Here is a 17956-nt window from a genome sequence, read left to right as displayed (position 1 = left end):
AGTTGACAAAGTTGTTATTAAAAAAATTTTAATCTTGATGATTTACCTTTGTGATTTTGTCCATTCTCCTTCTGGCATGAGAAAGAAGTTCAGGAAAATAGGCATCGGGTATCTCACACTGTGTGGCCGGTCTAAGAAAGAGCCTTAACATGGTGAAAAGGAGAATTCTCAGGACAGCAATGGCCATTTCTTAATGCTGCTGTACTCGTGAATAGCTAAGACGGGTACCGACATCTCAATACTTAGATGACTCACTTTGAAATAAATCCTCTTCTCCATCTCCATTACTTCTGTGTGTGACCAACTCCTACTATTTCAATAGCCCCCTAACTGACCTCCTTACCCCCTTCAGAAGACCTTCCCCACTCCTACCAGAACATCCTACTAAAAATACAAATCTGAGTCATACCCTTTAACTCTGTAACTTCGATGCTCCAGCGTTATTCTAAGGAGACTGAGATGGGGGGAAAACAGCAGAGCGCAGTAGCTGTGATCACACACTCTGGAGCCAGGCTGCCTGGGTTTCAACGTCAGCTCCCACATGTCTGGCCACTTTGAGGGCAAGTATTTCACCTGTTTTGTGTGTGTTTCTTAATTTTTTTTGGTAACAGCTTTATTGAGGTGTTAATTCACATATTATAGAAATCACCCAGTTAAAGTGTACATTTCAATGATTTTCAGCATAATCAGAGTTGTGCAACCATCACTATAATCAATTGTAGAACATTTTTATCACCCCAAAAAAGAAACCCTATGTCCCTGAGCAGTCACCCCCATTTTCCCCACCTTCCCCAGACTGAGACAACCACTAATCTACTGTCTCTACAGATTGGACTCTTCTGAACCTTTCCTACAAATGGAATCATACAATATGCAGCCTTTTGTGTCTGGCTTCTTTCACTTAGCATGTTTTCAAGGTTCATACATGTTGTAGCAGGTATCAGTAACCCATTCACTTTTTTATTGCTAAGTAATAGTCCAGTGGAGGATATATTTCATTTGTCTGTTCATCAGTGGATGGACATTTGGGTTGTTTGCACGTTCTGGCTATTCTACATGATGTTGCTATGTACATTCACGCACAAGTTGCCGTGTAGACATGTTTTCACTTCTCTTGGGTACTTAGCTAGGAGTGAAACTGCTAGATCACATAATTACTGTTTAACTTTTGAGGAAACAACCTGTTTTTGAAGAATATTTGCTCTCTTCATTTGATAAAAATTATTTAAAAATACATATAAAGATAGGTATCCTAGTTTATTGTATGCTTTACACACTTTGGGGTGTGTGTATGTATACAAATGCATTTCTATGCTTTCCAAATTTTCTACAAGGAATATGACCAATTTTATAATCAGGAATAAAAAAGAGTGATTTTTAAAAACTGTAAACATGACCATGTTATTCTCCTGCTTAAGACATTTCAAAGCTCCCGTTACCCACAGGACCTCACACACAATTTTGTGACCCGGCCTCTGCCGAGTCTCTTTCTCTAGTTCAGTCCTTATGCTCCTGCAATACTAAATTCTTTCTGGTTTCCCAAACATACTGGCTCGGTGATTCTGCATGAGCTGTTCCCTCTGCCTGGAATTCCAATCCCTCATTCTGTCTGTCTCAGACTCTCATTTTATTGTTCAAAACTCCACCTTGGCTAAGAGAACTATGTATTGGCCTTTTCTCTGGATCCTTAATTCCTGGCACAATAGTCAACTTAATATCAGTGTGGAACTGAACTGCAAATATTTCCATGGAACAAGGACAAGAAAGGAAACACGCTTATAGTTAGTTACCTGCTATGTTTCAAAGCACGTTGAACAGGATGAAAGGTGCCAAGCATGTGCAAACCATAATACTAACGGCTAACAGTGATCAAGCACTTACTATGTGCCAGTCTGTTTTAAGCACACTTCATGTATTGCTTCAAACCTCGTATTATTTTTATGAAGCGAGCGGTGCTATTATTAATATAACTAATATGATTTAGTACGTAATTTCTTTTAGAATCTTAACATATTGGTACCATGAAGTTTAAGCTAAGAAATACTTTTTAAAAAGAGTATTAAAATAATCATAAGCCAGGTTGGAGAAGTCCTAATTTCACTGAAAAACTGTCATTTTATATGGAACTCCAAGAGGGAAAGGGATTGGCTATGCAAGCATCATGGTATGTGGGTGGAGTAGTATATGAACAGAACCCTAAGGTTATAAAAGCAGAGAGAAGAGCTGTAGTTCAGCCCAACTGTGGACTGAACTCTCAAGGCGAGGCTAAGGAATTGGACACTGGCAGCAGGAACCCACTGAACGTTAAAGCTGAAGAAGAAATGTGTCACGGAATCCCAGGGACAAAAGAGTTCAATTACAAGTCCAGCGCTTGGGAGTTAGAAAGAAAGTAGGTATTATGCAGCAAATGGCCTCAATTTTTCATTAAATTAAAACAAACACCAACTTTACAATTTAAAATGTTATACTCTTGTTACAAAATAATTTTTGATACATTCTTGTTCAGAATAAAAGAAGACAAGCATCCTTCAAGATTAACAAACTTTAGGAAATCAGCTTCCTGGGGTGGGTGACCACTGGTCCCACTCTTCCTTGGGCAGGCTCCATTTACACCTGCTGCCTGGCACTCTGTGTAGTGAGTACCCCCTTTTTGCTCTCAAAAGTGTCCTGATTTGAACTGGATTGTGATGATGGTTGCACAGCTCGATATTTTTGTTAAAAATCATTAAATTGTACATCTACATTGGGTAAATTTTACAGTATATTAATTATACCATAACAAAGTTGTTTTTTAAAATGTCCCCATTGAATGACGAGTTACACGGTCACTCGATCCACAGGGCCTTAAAAGTGGTTGACCGATCTACAAAGAGACAGTTAGTTACTCCAAGGAGTTCTTTTCCAAAAACACAGACTTTTTTTTTATTCTATCAAGACAGCTTCTAGGCACCTGGCATAAAAATAAGATACTAGCAAGTGTCAGAGACCTGATGCCACAGAAGTCAACCCTTTCTGGGCCTTGGCACATGCTCCCATGAATGCTTCATTTACCTCATAAATATGAAAGCACACTATCAATTATCCCTATTTATGAGGCAGCCTAAGCCAGCGCACTACTCTAATACCATAGGTGGTCTCCATCAGCTTCAAAAGGATACATATAATGTTAAAAGCTTTGGCGTGTTACTGGCTTTAAAAATTAAAGCCAGAAACTTTTCCAACTTCAATTTTAATTCTGGAGTCCAAGAATCCTGAAGAAAAAAAGACAAAGAAAGTAAAGAAAAGCACTTGATCACTAAATGCCAACAGCATTGTCAAGTTGTGGCCTTGAGGATTAAAGAACCCGCCACAGTTACGGAAATCAAACACAAGATGTCTACCAGTGGTGTGATACTGTAAAAAAATAGGTTGTGGACATCTGACCAACTCATTTATAGAAGATTCAAGTGCCCACAGTAGAAAGAAAGAACAGAGTTCTTTCATAAACAGGGAAAAAATAACCCTGTACATGATTCGAATATTTCATGTGCTTTAAACACAAGCATGAAAAGTAACCTTATTAGGTTGCGTACCAAAAATAATTCAGTATAGTTTAGGCATTCATGGCACTGGCAGGCACACACAATTATCACTAAGTTATTGAAAGTCTCCCAAAAAAAGGGACTTGCTTCCATATGCCTCATCCAGATGAGAAAGACAGTAGCTGTTACTGCCTCAAATACTCCATCATGTCAAGAATTATGACAGACTTTTAGTTGAGCATTTAAAAACAAATTGTTTTCCTCAAGTAATGCTCACTGAGAAGGAAAACATAATGACTTAAGTAGTAAAAGAAAAAGTGTGACAAGTAACACCTTTCTCAGGACAATTTTCCTTATAGTCTTCATACAAAAATATCTACCACCCAAACCAAGAAGCTGCACGAAAACGAAGCCATGTCACTAAAAATTCATACCCACTGATGTCTGAAGGCCCGCCCCATCTCCCTCAGACCTTCCTACCCCTCCCCATTTTCTCCTCTCCAGCTCACATCCTCATCCACACCTCCCACCCCCCTAGTCTACCTGTTATCTGACTTAAAAAAAAAATACTGCCAGAGAAGCAGAAGTCTTATATTTTAAAAAGATTTTGCAATTCCCTGACACTGCATGACAACTTTATGTATAATACATGTGGTGTAAGTTGAACTGTGTCCCCAGAAAGGATATGCTGACGTCCTAATCTCCTCAGAATGTGAGGTCACTGGGAACGGGGACATTGCAGATGTAATTAGTTAAGATGAGGTCGTATTGGGGTTAGAGTGGGCTCTTAATCCAGTATGAATGGTGTCCTTATAAGAAGGAAATTTAGATGGGATCTTTTAAAAAAGCAATCTAATTACTTCAAAATATTTCAGTCTAAATACATTTAAGTAAAAGTCTCAGTGGGCCATATTAATTTTAGTAAATCAACAAAAATGACTATAATAAATTTTTGGTAAATCTTATTAATAAATATTATGAAGTGGTAACTAAAATGAAGTATAACAATTAAAAGAGCTATAGGCAAATAGTCTGATGGAAATAACAGTACACAATCAGGTGATCAAATATATGCCAAGTAAGTGAGAATTTTAATACAAGCTAAAATATACATGGCCAGCAATTATGTAAAGTACTCTAGTTCTTTTCCAATTTTCAGTGTAACTGAATAAATTATCCTTTCAATACTTAAAAAGTATACATGGAATGACTTAAGAGGTTAGTATATTAAAAATATTTATATCGGTCTGGATTAATAAGTCTTGGTGCAACCAAAAAAAAAAAAAATCACATTTTATGACCCAAGAAAAGTTCGTTAAAGTCAATTACCTGAATATCCTTACAATATAACATAAGCAAGCTTTAGTTTTCTCCAGCGTCATTCAGAAACAACCAGTGTAAACAAGGTGAAACCAGTGTGGCCAGGGATGTGACCCGAGACTCGAGGCTGCTATCACTTACCTGGAAGAGTTCTTTAAATGACGGGTGTACCATGGGGTTGGGAACGAAAGGCAGGGCATAGAAAGGGAGAAACTCCGTGGTCTGGCTCAAGGCTGCCCCTTTGGTCTCCAGGTAGGTTTTGAAATAAGAAATCCTTTCATCCAGTTCCTCTTTGTCCTACAAGGAAGGGAAGCAGCTCATCGGAGGTCCCCAGCGTGATGTCCAGTCCGCCCGTCCACCCCCTCTCTCGGAGGCTCCTTCTGTGCCAGCCGTGTTGCTGGCAGAACTGAAGTCCCCAGTCCTCACCTGGCCTTGCCAGTGCGCTGTCTCCAGTCATACTATCCTCACCCCCAATTTCACCCCTCCATGAAACGTCAGGAATATCAGAGGATAGATACATGTTTAATATGCCGCCTTTTACTTTACCACCATTTTCCCATATCCTTAATATTCTCCATAGACATCATTTGTGTAATGACAGGATGAAACCTCATCTTGTGGGTCTATCGCAATTTATTCATCCAATTCCCCATGACTAGATATGTACATCGTTTCCGTATTTCAGAGATCATAAATATTTGCGTGCATTCCCAGGATTCCCTAGGAGAGGTTTCTAAAGGTGAATCGTTTTTTTGAAACGAAAGTTTCCATATCATATTCCTTCCTTTCATTAACCTGCTTCACTAATTCCATGTGAAATCCAAGGCAAGTCCTTCTCAGGGTCTCATTTGCTCCTGGGCCTCAACAAGAAGGTCCGACGAGTTGAGCTGCTCAACCTTGATCCTCGCGCCTTCCCTCCTGGACCACTCTGGTCTCCGCAGTTACACCCCTCAGGGCCGTGCACACAGATGAAGCCTGTTCTAATCAGTGCATCTCACTGCGCCTGCACCGTGAAGCCCTCTTCTGACTACCAGACTTAAAAAATATCTAATGTTTATTGATGTTTTAATGTTATATCAAAATGGAAAAATTAGAAAACAGAAATAAATACAGAGAAAATGAAAAGTTCCCATGATTGTACCTACATGAGTACTATCTTAAGGAAAGCTTTTCGAGAATGGCTATTACAATGTACTGTAAAGCTGCTCCCTCCATCCCTGACCCCTCCTTTGGCCTCCCTGACATTTTAATAAGCTAACACAGGTCCTTGGGGGCTGTGGGTAATGCCTGGAGAAGCCACTAAGCAAATGCACGTGGTCAAAAGGCAGTTTGGCCCTTCTCCCCTTTTGTCATTCCCTCTGCACTCAAAGGTTCACCCACTACAGTACCTTGCAAAGCCCTCTCCTCTCTTCATGTCTCCAGCCCCACCTGGGAAAACACTGGGGGAGTTAAATTCAATTTCTCACTCCAACGGACTTTCACAAATAAACGTACCATTTTCCCACTGTTTATGCTTACATTTCTCTTCTAATATATGGTCTAATGTTGGTCTACATTTGTGTTCTCTTAGACATACATGTATATACAGAAGATGCCAAAAGAATGTATACAAGTAGACACTTTGGTCAACGTTGCTCAAGCAGTAGTTCGCCGTAATCAGAAGTGTCTGGAGGCTGATGGTAACCACTTTGAGCACGTCTTGTAATTGCAGAAGTCAAATGTGACTTGTATTCATCTTTTGTTATCAGTAGATAATGAGTATTACAATTTTAATACAGTTTTTTCCTTTCTTAAAATGTGTATACATTGTTTTGGCACCTTCTGCATACTCATTTGCCAAATAAACTTCATTTTGCTGAGTTTTCAAAAACTTAAGGTATTCAGGAAAACAATGTAGATTTCATTACAGAAACTGTTAACGCTCCATGTAAATTAGAAGATAAACTGCTGGGGATGAGGGAGAAAATCATTCATCAGGACACAAGACACCTACCTCTTAGCAACATGATAAAAAGATTCTAAAACTAAACTAATGCTTATTTGGGAAACACAACAGCTAATGTTCTCCCTTAACACACCATTCGGACCAACCCATGTCACAAAGTGAACCTACGGGTCTCCCCACGGTGTGTTTCAGAAGATAGATGGCAAAATGGATGTGAAGGTAGAACTCCAGCTTCTGGGCAAGGGCGTCACCATGTCGGATGGAACTGGGAATGTGCTCTTCCCACAAATCGAAGAACACCTTCTGGTCTCCGTCGTCAAATGCAACAATGAGGTCCTTCTGTGTGGAGAAGATATTAGACTGAACCCCAGTCAGAAGGGGTGCCCATTCTCCCAACACCCCAAATTCTCACAACCCTCCCAATACCTCAGGGACCCCACATACCCCAGGGTTTCGGTGTGAGGAAAACTAAGTCTCCTTTTCAGACAGAAGGGGCAGAAAACTGGAGATCCAGGGGGCTTCAAGCTCCTTAGGCTGAGTCCTACAGACCAGCCCTGGTTTCCACCCTTTCAATATCAAATCTGGGCATTACAAAGAACAGGCGAGACAGGGTCTCTGAAATGGAAGGATTCAGGCGTAGGCCACAGACTTGTGGCCGGAGAACTCGTGGGCACGTAAGTACGGTGATGCTGCCCTTTGTGTTTGCACTTGCTGACCCACAGTACGCAACAGATGAGAACAGCTCAGACCAAGAGCCCAACCAGGCTTTCGGAATAAACCTCAGATATCCAGAAGCTTGCTGACAGCACAGCTGCCAATGTCTGGGTGACCCAGTCGATCCCGCGCCTGGGAGGTGGGTGCTGCCATTTGCCCATTGCTAGAAGCATGTCCAGATGAGACGGACGGTGGGAGGCGACCACAGTCACCCACAGAGCGACTGGGTGCTCCACTTAGAGAAACACAGGCTGGAGCCAGAGGAGGCCCGGTGCCATTCCAACCTCAGAGCTCTGTGAGTCTGACTATGCAGGGCTGAGACAGTTTACCGATTCACGCAATAGTTGAAACAGAGAATTTGGAGAAGGGAGGTGTCAATTGTCATGTCACCTGCCTCACAAGAAGAATGATGACTGGCCATCACAAACACCTGCTGCATAGCTTTTAGGATTTTGGAGCAAGGGAAAGTCGAAAGAACTTCCTGATAGTCCCAATTAATGTGGCAGCAGCTCAGGGTGCAGGTGCCTGAGGCCTGGAGGGACCCTGGGCAGAGAGCACAGGCCCGCTTTGATGGTGCCCCCACTCAATGGTGCCCCCATGCCAGGCCACTAGGAGTCAGGGACCAGGGGCACACAGGCCATGGCTGTGGCCCAGCTTCCAGCTATTCAGTGGGCCTCTCAGAACAAGTCTCAAATTTTTCTTAGAAGTAGGTATATTGAGACAAATACATTTATTAAAATAATAAAATCATGCAAAGCTGAAATAAGCTGCCTTAGGAAATGGTATGTTCTCTCGTCACTGGGTATATTCGAGGTGAACTTACCTAGAATGTTACAAATGGGATGGGGGAATCAATTAATGGTAGAAACAAGGACTTTTAAGGTCCTTGCTAACCCTGAGAGTTGAGGACCATAGAATGTCTGCCCTTTGCAGCCCACTCACATTCACAGAGCTGCTCAGGCTTTCCTCTGACAGGACACTGCGCTGTCAGTACGACTCTTGCTCCCTCCTCCAGCCTCTCCAAACTAGAATGTAAGTACCGTAAGGGCAGAGATGTTGTCTTGTTCTGTTTACCACTGTGTCCCCAGTACCTACAACTAATACCTAAAACTTCTCGGGATGGGGTCCCCTTTGTCTCCATTTCTAAGCACTGCATAGTTTCCTTCTTTTCTTCTTCCCAAGATGTGCATGTGAAAGATCTTACCCACCCATTTCCCAAGTAGGCTATGGAGATCTGAAGATGACACTCCTAATTCTTTTATTAACACCTGCGAAATCTAAAAGTCACTCTGACCAGGTCACCAGAAAAGATTGCAACATGCTCAAATGGCAGCGTTTTTTACAAGTTGGGAGCACCTTGATTATCTACAGAAATCAAAAAAAGTAAAATGTTACCTGGATTATCAATGATTTAGACTCCCTCAAAGAGCCACCTACTGTTTTCGATAACTGTTTTCCTTTCATTTTGCATTCTTCCGAAAATGTTTTCAAGGTATCTTCAAATTCAGCAAAATCTAAATACTATAAAAAAGAACATAAATATATATATATATATATATTTATATATATATCTGTTTTGAGAGCAACAAAATATCTGTCTTTGATGTAAATGTACCAGCTAAATATTGTCACCAATTTATAATAGGGTTAATGGGCTGTCATCTTTGGGAGGAGTAATTTGGGGTCCAGCTTAGAATTTGCTTATCCATATACACATTAAAAGCCTAGAAAGACAATATCATAGACAATGCTTCCTTACAGAAAATAAGTTTGTTTTCAGAAGGAAAATGTGAGTTGCATGGCTTATTATAATTATTAACAGAAAAGAAGTCATGTGTGCAGCAGTCTGCAAAGGGCAAAGTAGTCCAGGCCTGGAGCCTTTGGGTCTTGTCGGTGTCTGGGAACTTGTTACTTGACACAGAGGAGTGGGAGCTAATTCCTGTCCCAAAGAACAGAAGATAAGTCACTACAAGGTGGGCACTGTCATCAGTGAACTCGGAGCACAGCACGAAGGATGACGCCATCCTGAAACGCCCCCTCCTCGCGATTCGGGACGTGGATTCTGCCGTTCTTCTTCACGTCTCTGCCCTCCTGCTCAGTGGGTATCAGGCACTGCTTTCTGTTTCTACCTCCTCTAACTGTGGCTAGTTCCCCAAGCCCTGTCCACACCCTCTGCGTGTGACAGCTTTAAGAATTTATTCTGGAACACGCCAACGCATCCTGATGCTGGCTCTCGGGGCAGATGCCTCCTCCTCCTCCACTGCCATGTCTCTCACTTGATGCCTAACGGACAGTTTAATCACATAGTAAAACAGCAGCAACCGATTCTTTAGCACCGACTATGTGCCAGCCCCACACTAAAGCCCGAGAGAACACCAAAAAGCAGAAGGCGTGGGTCCCGTCCTTCAACAGCCTTCAGCGTAGGACACCTCATGTCCATTAAATAACTAGGATGCAGCCACTCAATGAAATACTCAAGAGCATTAAAAAGGATGAGGATCACAGGAAGATGTTCACGCTATGCTACCACATATCCTCAAAGGCAAGCTCCAGAACAGTGTGGATGGTACCATCCCATTGTGTAAAGCAAACTAAGGATGGGAATATATTTTGAATAGTCATAGAAAAAAGTCTGGAAAGATAATACCCGAAACCATTAGCAGTGGTCACTGCAGGAGTGGAACAGGGAAATTCACTGTTTATACTTCTACACTATTCGAATCTTTTCCCATAAGCATGTGTTGCTTCTATTATTTTCTTTAAAGAATTCTAAAAAGTGGCTTTAAGATTTCAGTTTAGTTAGGAAAACAAAATGTAAAAATTATATAATAGAATACAGGTAACTATAATGTAATTATACAAGAACCATTACAAGGCACTATAAAATTTGTTGCATTGAAAATACAAGCTTTCCAAGTTTTCAAGGCTTCTTTTTTTGTGACCTGTGGCGTAACACACCTACCTCTTTCACTAGTCCAAGTAATTCGGATTCATGAGCCAGAATATCCCCCATATTGAAAGGTTACTGTTAATTCTCAGCAAAAATCTGTACAAGGCAAAAATATAAAACAAAAGCTTTCATTTCAACCGTCTGTGAAATCACAAAAAAGGTGGCTATGGTAGGCAAAATAATGGCTCCCAAAGATGTCCGCGTCCTAAATGCCCAGACCTATGAATATGTTGGGTTGAATGGCAAGGGGGAATTAAGGCTGCTGATGGAATTAAGGTTGCTAATTACAACCTTAAAACAGGGACAGTAGCCTGGATTATCCAGTGGTTCCAATGTAATCACAGGGGTCCTCACAAGGGAAAAAGGGAAGCAGGAGGGTATCAGAGAAATGCATTGTGAGAAAGACTCAACCAGCCATTGCTGCAGGCACTGAAGATGGAGGAAGAGCCAGGAGCCAAGAAATGCAGGCAGCTTCCAGAAGCTAGAAGAGGCAAGAAAAGAGATTCTCCTCTGGAGCGTCTGGAAGGAACAAGCCCCACGAACACTTTGATTTTGGTCCAGTCTGAGACCCATTTCAGACTTCTGACCTCCAGAACTGTAAATAAATCAAGCCATTAAGTTTGTGGTAATTTATTATGGCAGCACTAGAAAATCAGGTGGCTAAAGTCAAAAATAATTCTTCTAGATAATCAGTCATTCTTTCCATATTTAAAATGAATATGGACAAGGACTGGAGGGTGGTGTACATGAAAGTCCAGGGCTGCTGGTGAGATTACGGAAGATTCTTTTTCTTATTTAGAGTTTTCTAACGTGCTATCATGTGGTGTACATAATTCAAATACTCAAGACCTCAAAGTGCATTTAGAACAGAATAGAGTTTAATGATAAGGTCACTTCATTTACTTTAAGGAGAGATACGCATTAGAATTAATCTATGTAAATGAACAGAGTCACTAATTCCTCCCCCGAAAAGTAAAAATATTAAACATTCACAAAGAGTCTGCATGATTTTGCAGCTTTCTCCAGCATCTGAGTTAGGTTAATCAGGGTGAGATTTTTCCAGAAAAGGCGGAAAGAGACAACATGTGATGGAGCACTGAAGCTGAGCTACGTAACGGAGGGGGGAGGGGAAGTGCCTAAGTGGTTGTAAGCCAGTGAACACCTGCTTCAACTTGAAACCTATACAACTTTACTAATCAATATCACCCCAATAAATGTAATGAAGATTAATAAAATCAATTTTTGTTTTAAAAGACCTGCTTCAGAGGCACATTAAAGTGAGCTTGAAAGATAGAAGACGGTGGTTGGAGAGGGGGATGAGTTTTTGAAAGCGAGATTTTGGAGATGGTGCAGTAACAAAAAGTTCATTACCACAGAAGTGGGTGGGTGAGGAGGATGGAGGGAAAGTTGCCTATAACTAAGGAGGATGAAGAAACTTGCAAGGTCAGGATGCTGGAACCAAAAACGAAGTGGAAGAGGTGGAGAGGTAAACAGTGAGCTGGGAGCTACAGTCTTCAAGGAAACACTGTGCCGGACAGGCGACCACCTCAAGGAGGGATGGTGAGTGGCAGAGCCCGTGGCATGTACTTCAAAGGAGGGGACAGTGATCTGGAAGCCACAGGGAGCGGCGGGAGGACACCTGGCCTGCCCGCCACCTCCAGGCCTGCCACCAGGTACCAGGAAAGACGGCTACTGTTGGAGGACCACCCACCTCTCGGGCCTTTCTCTGCGCCAACCACCACGTCTCTGTCTGCTCCCTTCTACCACTGCGCATGTTAGGCCCCAACAAGAGTGAACTCCCGGCCATTCCCCCATACAACATGCTCTTTCTAAGCCCTGTGTTTGATGTACTTGCCCCACCTCATGGGCAAACTTGACTCGTCATACTAACTCAGACCAGACTTGACCTCCTTTAGGAAGTCTTCCATTAACCCCTCCCCGGCCATCCCCATTGAGGCAATTCTCTCTCCTCTGGAGTACCGCTGTATCCTATATCTATTTCTACTGTTATACTTATTACCCTGTTTACGAAGGCAGGAAGCTGTATTCAAATTGTGTATCCCCAGAACCTAGCAAACTGTCAAGGAGGCGAGAGGTCACCCCAGGCGTTTGGCACATTAATGAAGCCCAAGCAGAAGCATCTGCATTTTGAAGGCCCTGGAACAAGAAAACTTTGTTGTTTTAGAGGACTCAAGCTCTTTCCGACCTCAGGGACTTTGCACATATTGTTCTCTCTGCCTGTAACACCTCTCTCCCCTCTTCACCTGGCAAACCCCTGTACTTAATAAATGTCACTTCCTCAGAGAAGCTCTTCGTGACCATCATTTGAATAAGTTTCTGCTGTGATCATCTGTCATTGAATGTAAGCTAATGCAGGATATTCGATTACTCTGACATTCTTAGAAATTACAGAATTTTCTCTAAACCCTTATATCATAATAGGTTCATTTATTGAGGGTTTAATGTATGCCAGGCAATGTGCAAAATGCTTCACATTAAAACTTCACATTAAACCTAAGAGATGAACATGACTTATATTCTCCTTTGACAGATGAGGCAACTGAGGCTAAGGGGGGGAGGGGAGGTGCTCCCAATAACTCAGCTAGTAAGTGACAAAGTGGGAATTTAAATCCAGACCGCCATTAACGACTACACAGTACTACCCAAAGTTTGGACCACCTGAATCAGACGCTTGTGCAAATGGTAAATCCTAACACCACCCTAATCTTACTGGACACCAGGACAGAGAGGATACCCAGAAATGGTTTTACACAGCTCTCCAGATGACTTTTAAGCACTTTCAAGTTTGAGAACCACTGCTTCACTTTTTGCAGAAACTAGAGAAAACTTCTTCAGTCACTTTTGAGGGTTGCAGTGGCAGCTTCTGAATTTCTATGTAACATATTTTTTGACTTAAGGGTAAGACTATGGGATTTGTCTGAAAGACGAATGTGCATAGCAAGCATCCTATTTTGCTTAGATTAGATGAAACCTGGACCTAACCCGGGTGCTTGGAAAGGGGAGTTGGCTGATGGAGATAACGGAAAGGATGGATCTAAAAGTCCCAGGCCTCCCGCTCACGCCGCCACGACCCAGCTGGAGGGCTTGGGGCCCCTCCAAGGGTGGCTTGCGGCGGCAAATATCAGGGACTTCTTGAGGGAAGCGGCTAGACCTGTCCTCGCCGTGTCCCGGCGGCCGCCTCTGGGCCGCGCCGCAGTTACGAGCCCTGACTGTAGGCGAGAAGCGGGGGCATCGTGCAGCTGCTGCCAAGCTGGCGCGTCGAGGTTTTCCTCCGGAGCGACGTCTCAGCAAAGCCTCAGCCCTCGGGCCCCACCGCGGCTACCCCCGCCCGGGCACCGCGGGCTGTGCGGCGGCCAGGCCGCATCCGGAGGCGTGCTTACCTACTGCTCCGCGGCGGTAATCCGCGCCGACCCTGCGGGGCCGCCACCTTTCCAGCCGTCGCCCGGGCAACCGCCGCCGCCAGTTCGGCATCACGTGGGGGACGCGCCGCCAACCACGGGATGCAGTCGGCTCGGAGCATCCTGGGAAGAAAGAGGGAGCCTCGGGAGGTGCCGCCACGACCCTTCCTGGAGGCGGAAGTGCAGCGGGTGTTGGCCTTCCAGTGTCCGCTGGGGGGCGCACCCCGCGCGGCCGCGCCTCGCACCGGATCCTCCGCGACTTCCCGTTTGTTCATTTCCTCACACGTTGCGCCTGGCCCTGTGCCCGGCTCCGGGGGTGAGCCTAGCAGACTCACCCCGTAACCTCGAGGAGCTCGTGTCGCTGTGAAAACGGGCCCCGCCAGAGATTACCGTACAGTGTGGTGTTCGCCGAGAAAGACAGGCGTCCCTATTTCCCTTTTACACGAGTGACCCAGAACCACCTTAGAACCAAAAATGTCGCCCCAGATCTGCCTTAAAGTTTTAGGCACCGGGATTCCTCCCCACTGCAGCAGTTTCCAGGGATTTTAGAGACACGTTTCCCCACCCCGTGAAATTTGGACTTTAAAAAAATAAAACAAGAGCGCAAATCCTTCTCCTTGCACGTGGCGCTTTTGAACTGAAGGTCACCAGCACCGAACAAGCACCTGCCCAACTGGGCTGGAGGGAGGCTGGGGTGGTGGCTAGAGATGGAGAGAGTCCTTCCTTTCCAGACACAGGCTCTGTGATGGGAGCCGCCATCTTTCCATCTACATGTTTCCAAGAAGGTGGGGACCACCAAGGCCAGAGACAGGGAAGAGGGCATGGAGAAGGTGGGTGAGCCTGTCACTGAAGAATCCCTAAGATGGCCTGTGGCCACCATCTCCCCAACCCCCAGTCCTGCCACTGCTCTTTTGAGATCTGAGATTGTCATCAACGAAAAGTTGTATTTAGCAGGAACAGACATCCTGTCCAAATAATATGTATTAAAAATAATCTCCCTGTTCATCATAATAAAAATTAACATTTATTGTCAACTCACTGTGTGCCAGGGGTTTCAAGACAAAATACAGGACATTCAGTTAAATTTTTAATTTTAGATAAATTGTTAGTATAAAAGTGTATCCCAAATATTGCTGCTTTTATTGTGCATACAGGGCATTATATTGTCCTGGATTTATATTTGCTAAGCATGGCCACTCTATGTGTGCCCAACATTGTGCGAAATAAATTACATCAATTATTTTATTGAATTCTCACACCATATCTATGAGGTGGATAACATTTTCAGGATTTGACAGTGCTGTACTTTACCTGAGCCCTGTGCTCCTGGAAAACAGTGACAGTTAAGAAATCCCTTTGTGTTCTGGGAAGCATCTTACCAAAAAGAACTACCTTTCCTGGGTGGCCAGATCCAGATAGCTCATTTGGTTACAGTGCGGTGCTCTTAACAATAAGGTTACCGGTTCAATCCCCACATGGGCCACTGTGAGCTACTCCCTCCACAACTAGATTGAAACAACTGCTTGACTTGGCGCTGATGGGTTCTGGAAAAACACACTTAAATAAACAAAACCTTAAAAAATAAAAAAAGAACTACCATTCCTCATGTGACTTAGCTAAGATAAGACTCACTGTCCATCTAGTATACTTAACCTATTTAACCTGGTGTAAGTATGAAAATACTTTTGTCACAAAGCAAAACTGCTTAGGTCTGCAGCTTTATCTGGACACTACCTTAACTGACTCTATGTTCCTTGAGTTCAGAGCAGGATGCTGAACCAGCTGCCTCACCTTCTAAATTCTTAGGTCTTGACAAAGATACCATTGGCCATAAATGGGACGTTCTTTTCCCAAACTGCCAATGGGCCCAAGATGACTTTCTAAAATGTTTAATTATGAAAAATTTGAACATAAACAAAAGTAGAGAGAATCATTTAATGAATCTGCATAAGTCCATCTCTCAAATACTAGGATTATGCAAGATATTGCTGCTGGGAAAAACTCAACACCAAATTCAATTTTTGAACTATGCAGAGTACTTCAGGGGAGCTAACCAGCTACACACTGAGCATCAAACGGGCTGACTGAGCTCTGTGTTCAAGGAGGGACAGCTCTGAGTCTTCTGCAGCCAAAAGCCCTCTGTGCACCCCAGCTCTTGAGCACCTTAGGGGTGAGAGGCCATGCATCTCTGTTGCTCTTGAATGAAATGATCTTTGCAGCTGTAGCAGGCAACTGACTGGCCACTCTCTCTAGTGAAGGGCAAAAAGCTGACCACAAGCAGAGGAAGAGGGTGTTACAACCCCACCCCCAAAGAGAGGGAACTGGTAAACGGCACCCCCTAAATTGGATGAGAGGGTGAAGCCACCTAAATTAAGTCCTGTAAGACTGACCTGCTCAGACAAACCTGGCTACCAGCTGAACCGAGCTCGTCTCAGAGCTCCTGCAGGGTAAGTTCAGACCAAGAGCATGTCTCTGAGTAAGCACAGGGCCTGGATTTAATCAGTGGGTTGGGCACGGAACACACTGACATGCCAGGCACGAAGCAAAAGACAAACTACTGCTAGAGTCTGCTTAGGCAAAAAAAAAAAGTTCCTCCCGGTAAAGCTGCATTTTGGTCACTGCCCGAAACTCATGATGTGTGGGGGGTTCAAATCCATCGGTCTTCTTGGTCCAGAGTCTAAAATCGAGGTGGAAGAACTGGGTTTTGGTGGGAGCATAGGCTGCTGGCTTTCTTCTAATGAAAGTGCAGCCAGCTGGGAATACGTCCTCTGAGGGAGCTGTCAGTGAGCAGGAAAGCAGGGAGGCCTGCAAGTGGCGGGGACCAGATTCCCGTCTTGGCCTTGAGGGCTGGCCTTGTGCCCCGTCCCAGGGATGAGTCACATCACAGTCCCCAGTACTTCTGTGGCCTGGGTGAGGTTGACAGAAAGACCCAGGGCTTAAAATTGACCTCCAGAAGAGCATATCTGGATCTGAGATCACTTCAAAGCAAGTATACCTCTGAGAGAGATTGGTGGGGCTCATCAGTGGTGTTCCTAGGTACAAACACTACGATTTTTAGGGCGGAATCTCACTAATATCTAAGCAAGTTTTGAAAGGCACGTTGCGGGGTACGTAATGTGATCAAAGAGGGTGGGTGGCATGTTGGCCTGAACTGGAAGAGTAGATGCTAAAGTGACCGAATTTGGGCGATTTCCTGGCAGGTGGACACACTTTGAGGACCAGCAAACATGGCACACACAGAACATGCTAAGTTATGTATCCATCCCTGTCTTTTGGATGGAACTCTTCAGATGCCGGGATTCCTGGGAACCAGTAAGCATGTCCTGGCCTCAGTGTCTGAGCCTACACGCCAGTCCTACTTGTCCCAAAGCAACTTCACATTATCATTTGCGAGTTCATGGTGAAGCCTGCATGTGGACTAGGGAGGGGTGGGTATGAGACACAGTAATAAGTGGGCTACTAAATAAATAGCTGGGTTAATCTTAACAATAAAAAGAACAATTCAGGAATGATGGAAAGTGCACATAGTTACATTACATCTCCCCGTTTACCCTACTCCCCACCTATAATGTATGACCCATAAGCTCGCTGAACCGGAGAACTCCTTTCTGCCCCCGGGATGAAGACGGTCACTGCTAACAGACCCGTGGGTGGTGAGGAGAGAAAGCCACTGGCTTTCCAAGTGTGGTCCCTCGGGCGGTCACAGCAGCATTACCTGGGACCTTAGAAACGCTTATCCTCAGGCCCCACCCAGACCTGCCGAATCAGAAAGTCTGGGGCGGTGGGAGCAGCCATTTGGGCGACTGGGATGGGCACTCGCTGGACCCGAGAGACTGAAGGTCTCGGGGAAGCGCCGGGAGCCTCTGGGTCCCGAGGCCAGCCCTGCGGGACAGAGACGGCGGGAGCGAGCCCCCCCGGGACTGGCGCCCCGCGGGGGATAAATGTCTCAGCGGGAGCGACCGGCGGCGCAGCCCCAGGAAGCCGCCCCGACGCCGCCCGCCCGGCTGGCGCAGCAGCTAGGTGGCGCCGCGGCCGCGCCCTCACCCTCCGCGCGGGGGGCCACCTCCGCGGCCGCCGCCCCAGGGAA

At 44.6% G+C, this 17956-nt stretch overlaps 1 protein-coding gene across 3 annotated transcripts in view; it reads right to left on the bottom strand.

Moving 5' to 3' along the window:
* Positions 1-14053, bottom strand: part of ARMC9 (armadillo repeat containing 9) — a 128859-nt gene extending 114806 nt beyond the window's left edge. For 2 of the 3 annotated variants that reach the window (XM_081050915.1, XM_081050916.1), the window contains exons 1-7: positions 13852-14053; positions 10463-10546; positions 8896-9021; positions 6955-7125; positions 4983-5138; positions 3159-3251; positions 47-71 (exon numbers count right to left, since the gene is read on the bottom strand). In XM_081050915.1, the coding sequence (XP_080907041.1) occupies positions 47-71; positions 3159-3251; positions 4983-5138; positions 6955-7125; positions 8896-9021; positions 10463-10513 (622 nt within the window). In that variant the 5' untranslated portion in view covers positions 10514-10546; positions 13852-14053. The remainder of the gene's footprint in view (positions 1-46; positions 72-3158; positions 3252-4982; positions 5139-6954; positions 7126-8895; positions 9022-10462; positions 10547-13851) is intronic. The other variant, XM_081050917.1, reaches the window with a different exon arrangement.
* Between the last annotated feature and the right edge of the window lie 3903 nt (positions 14054-17956).

This window comes from Rhinolophus hipposideros (assembly GCF_964194185.1).
Source record: "Rhinolophus hipposideros genome assembly, chromosome: 6".
Lineage (NCBI taxonomy): Eukaryota > Metazoa > Chordata > Mammalia > Chiroptera > Rhinolophidae > Rhinolophus > Rhinolophus hipposideros.
The sequence above is the reverse complement of the archived record's forward strand: the minus strand, read 5'-3'. Positions and strand labels throughout refer to the sequence as shown.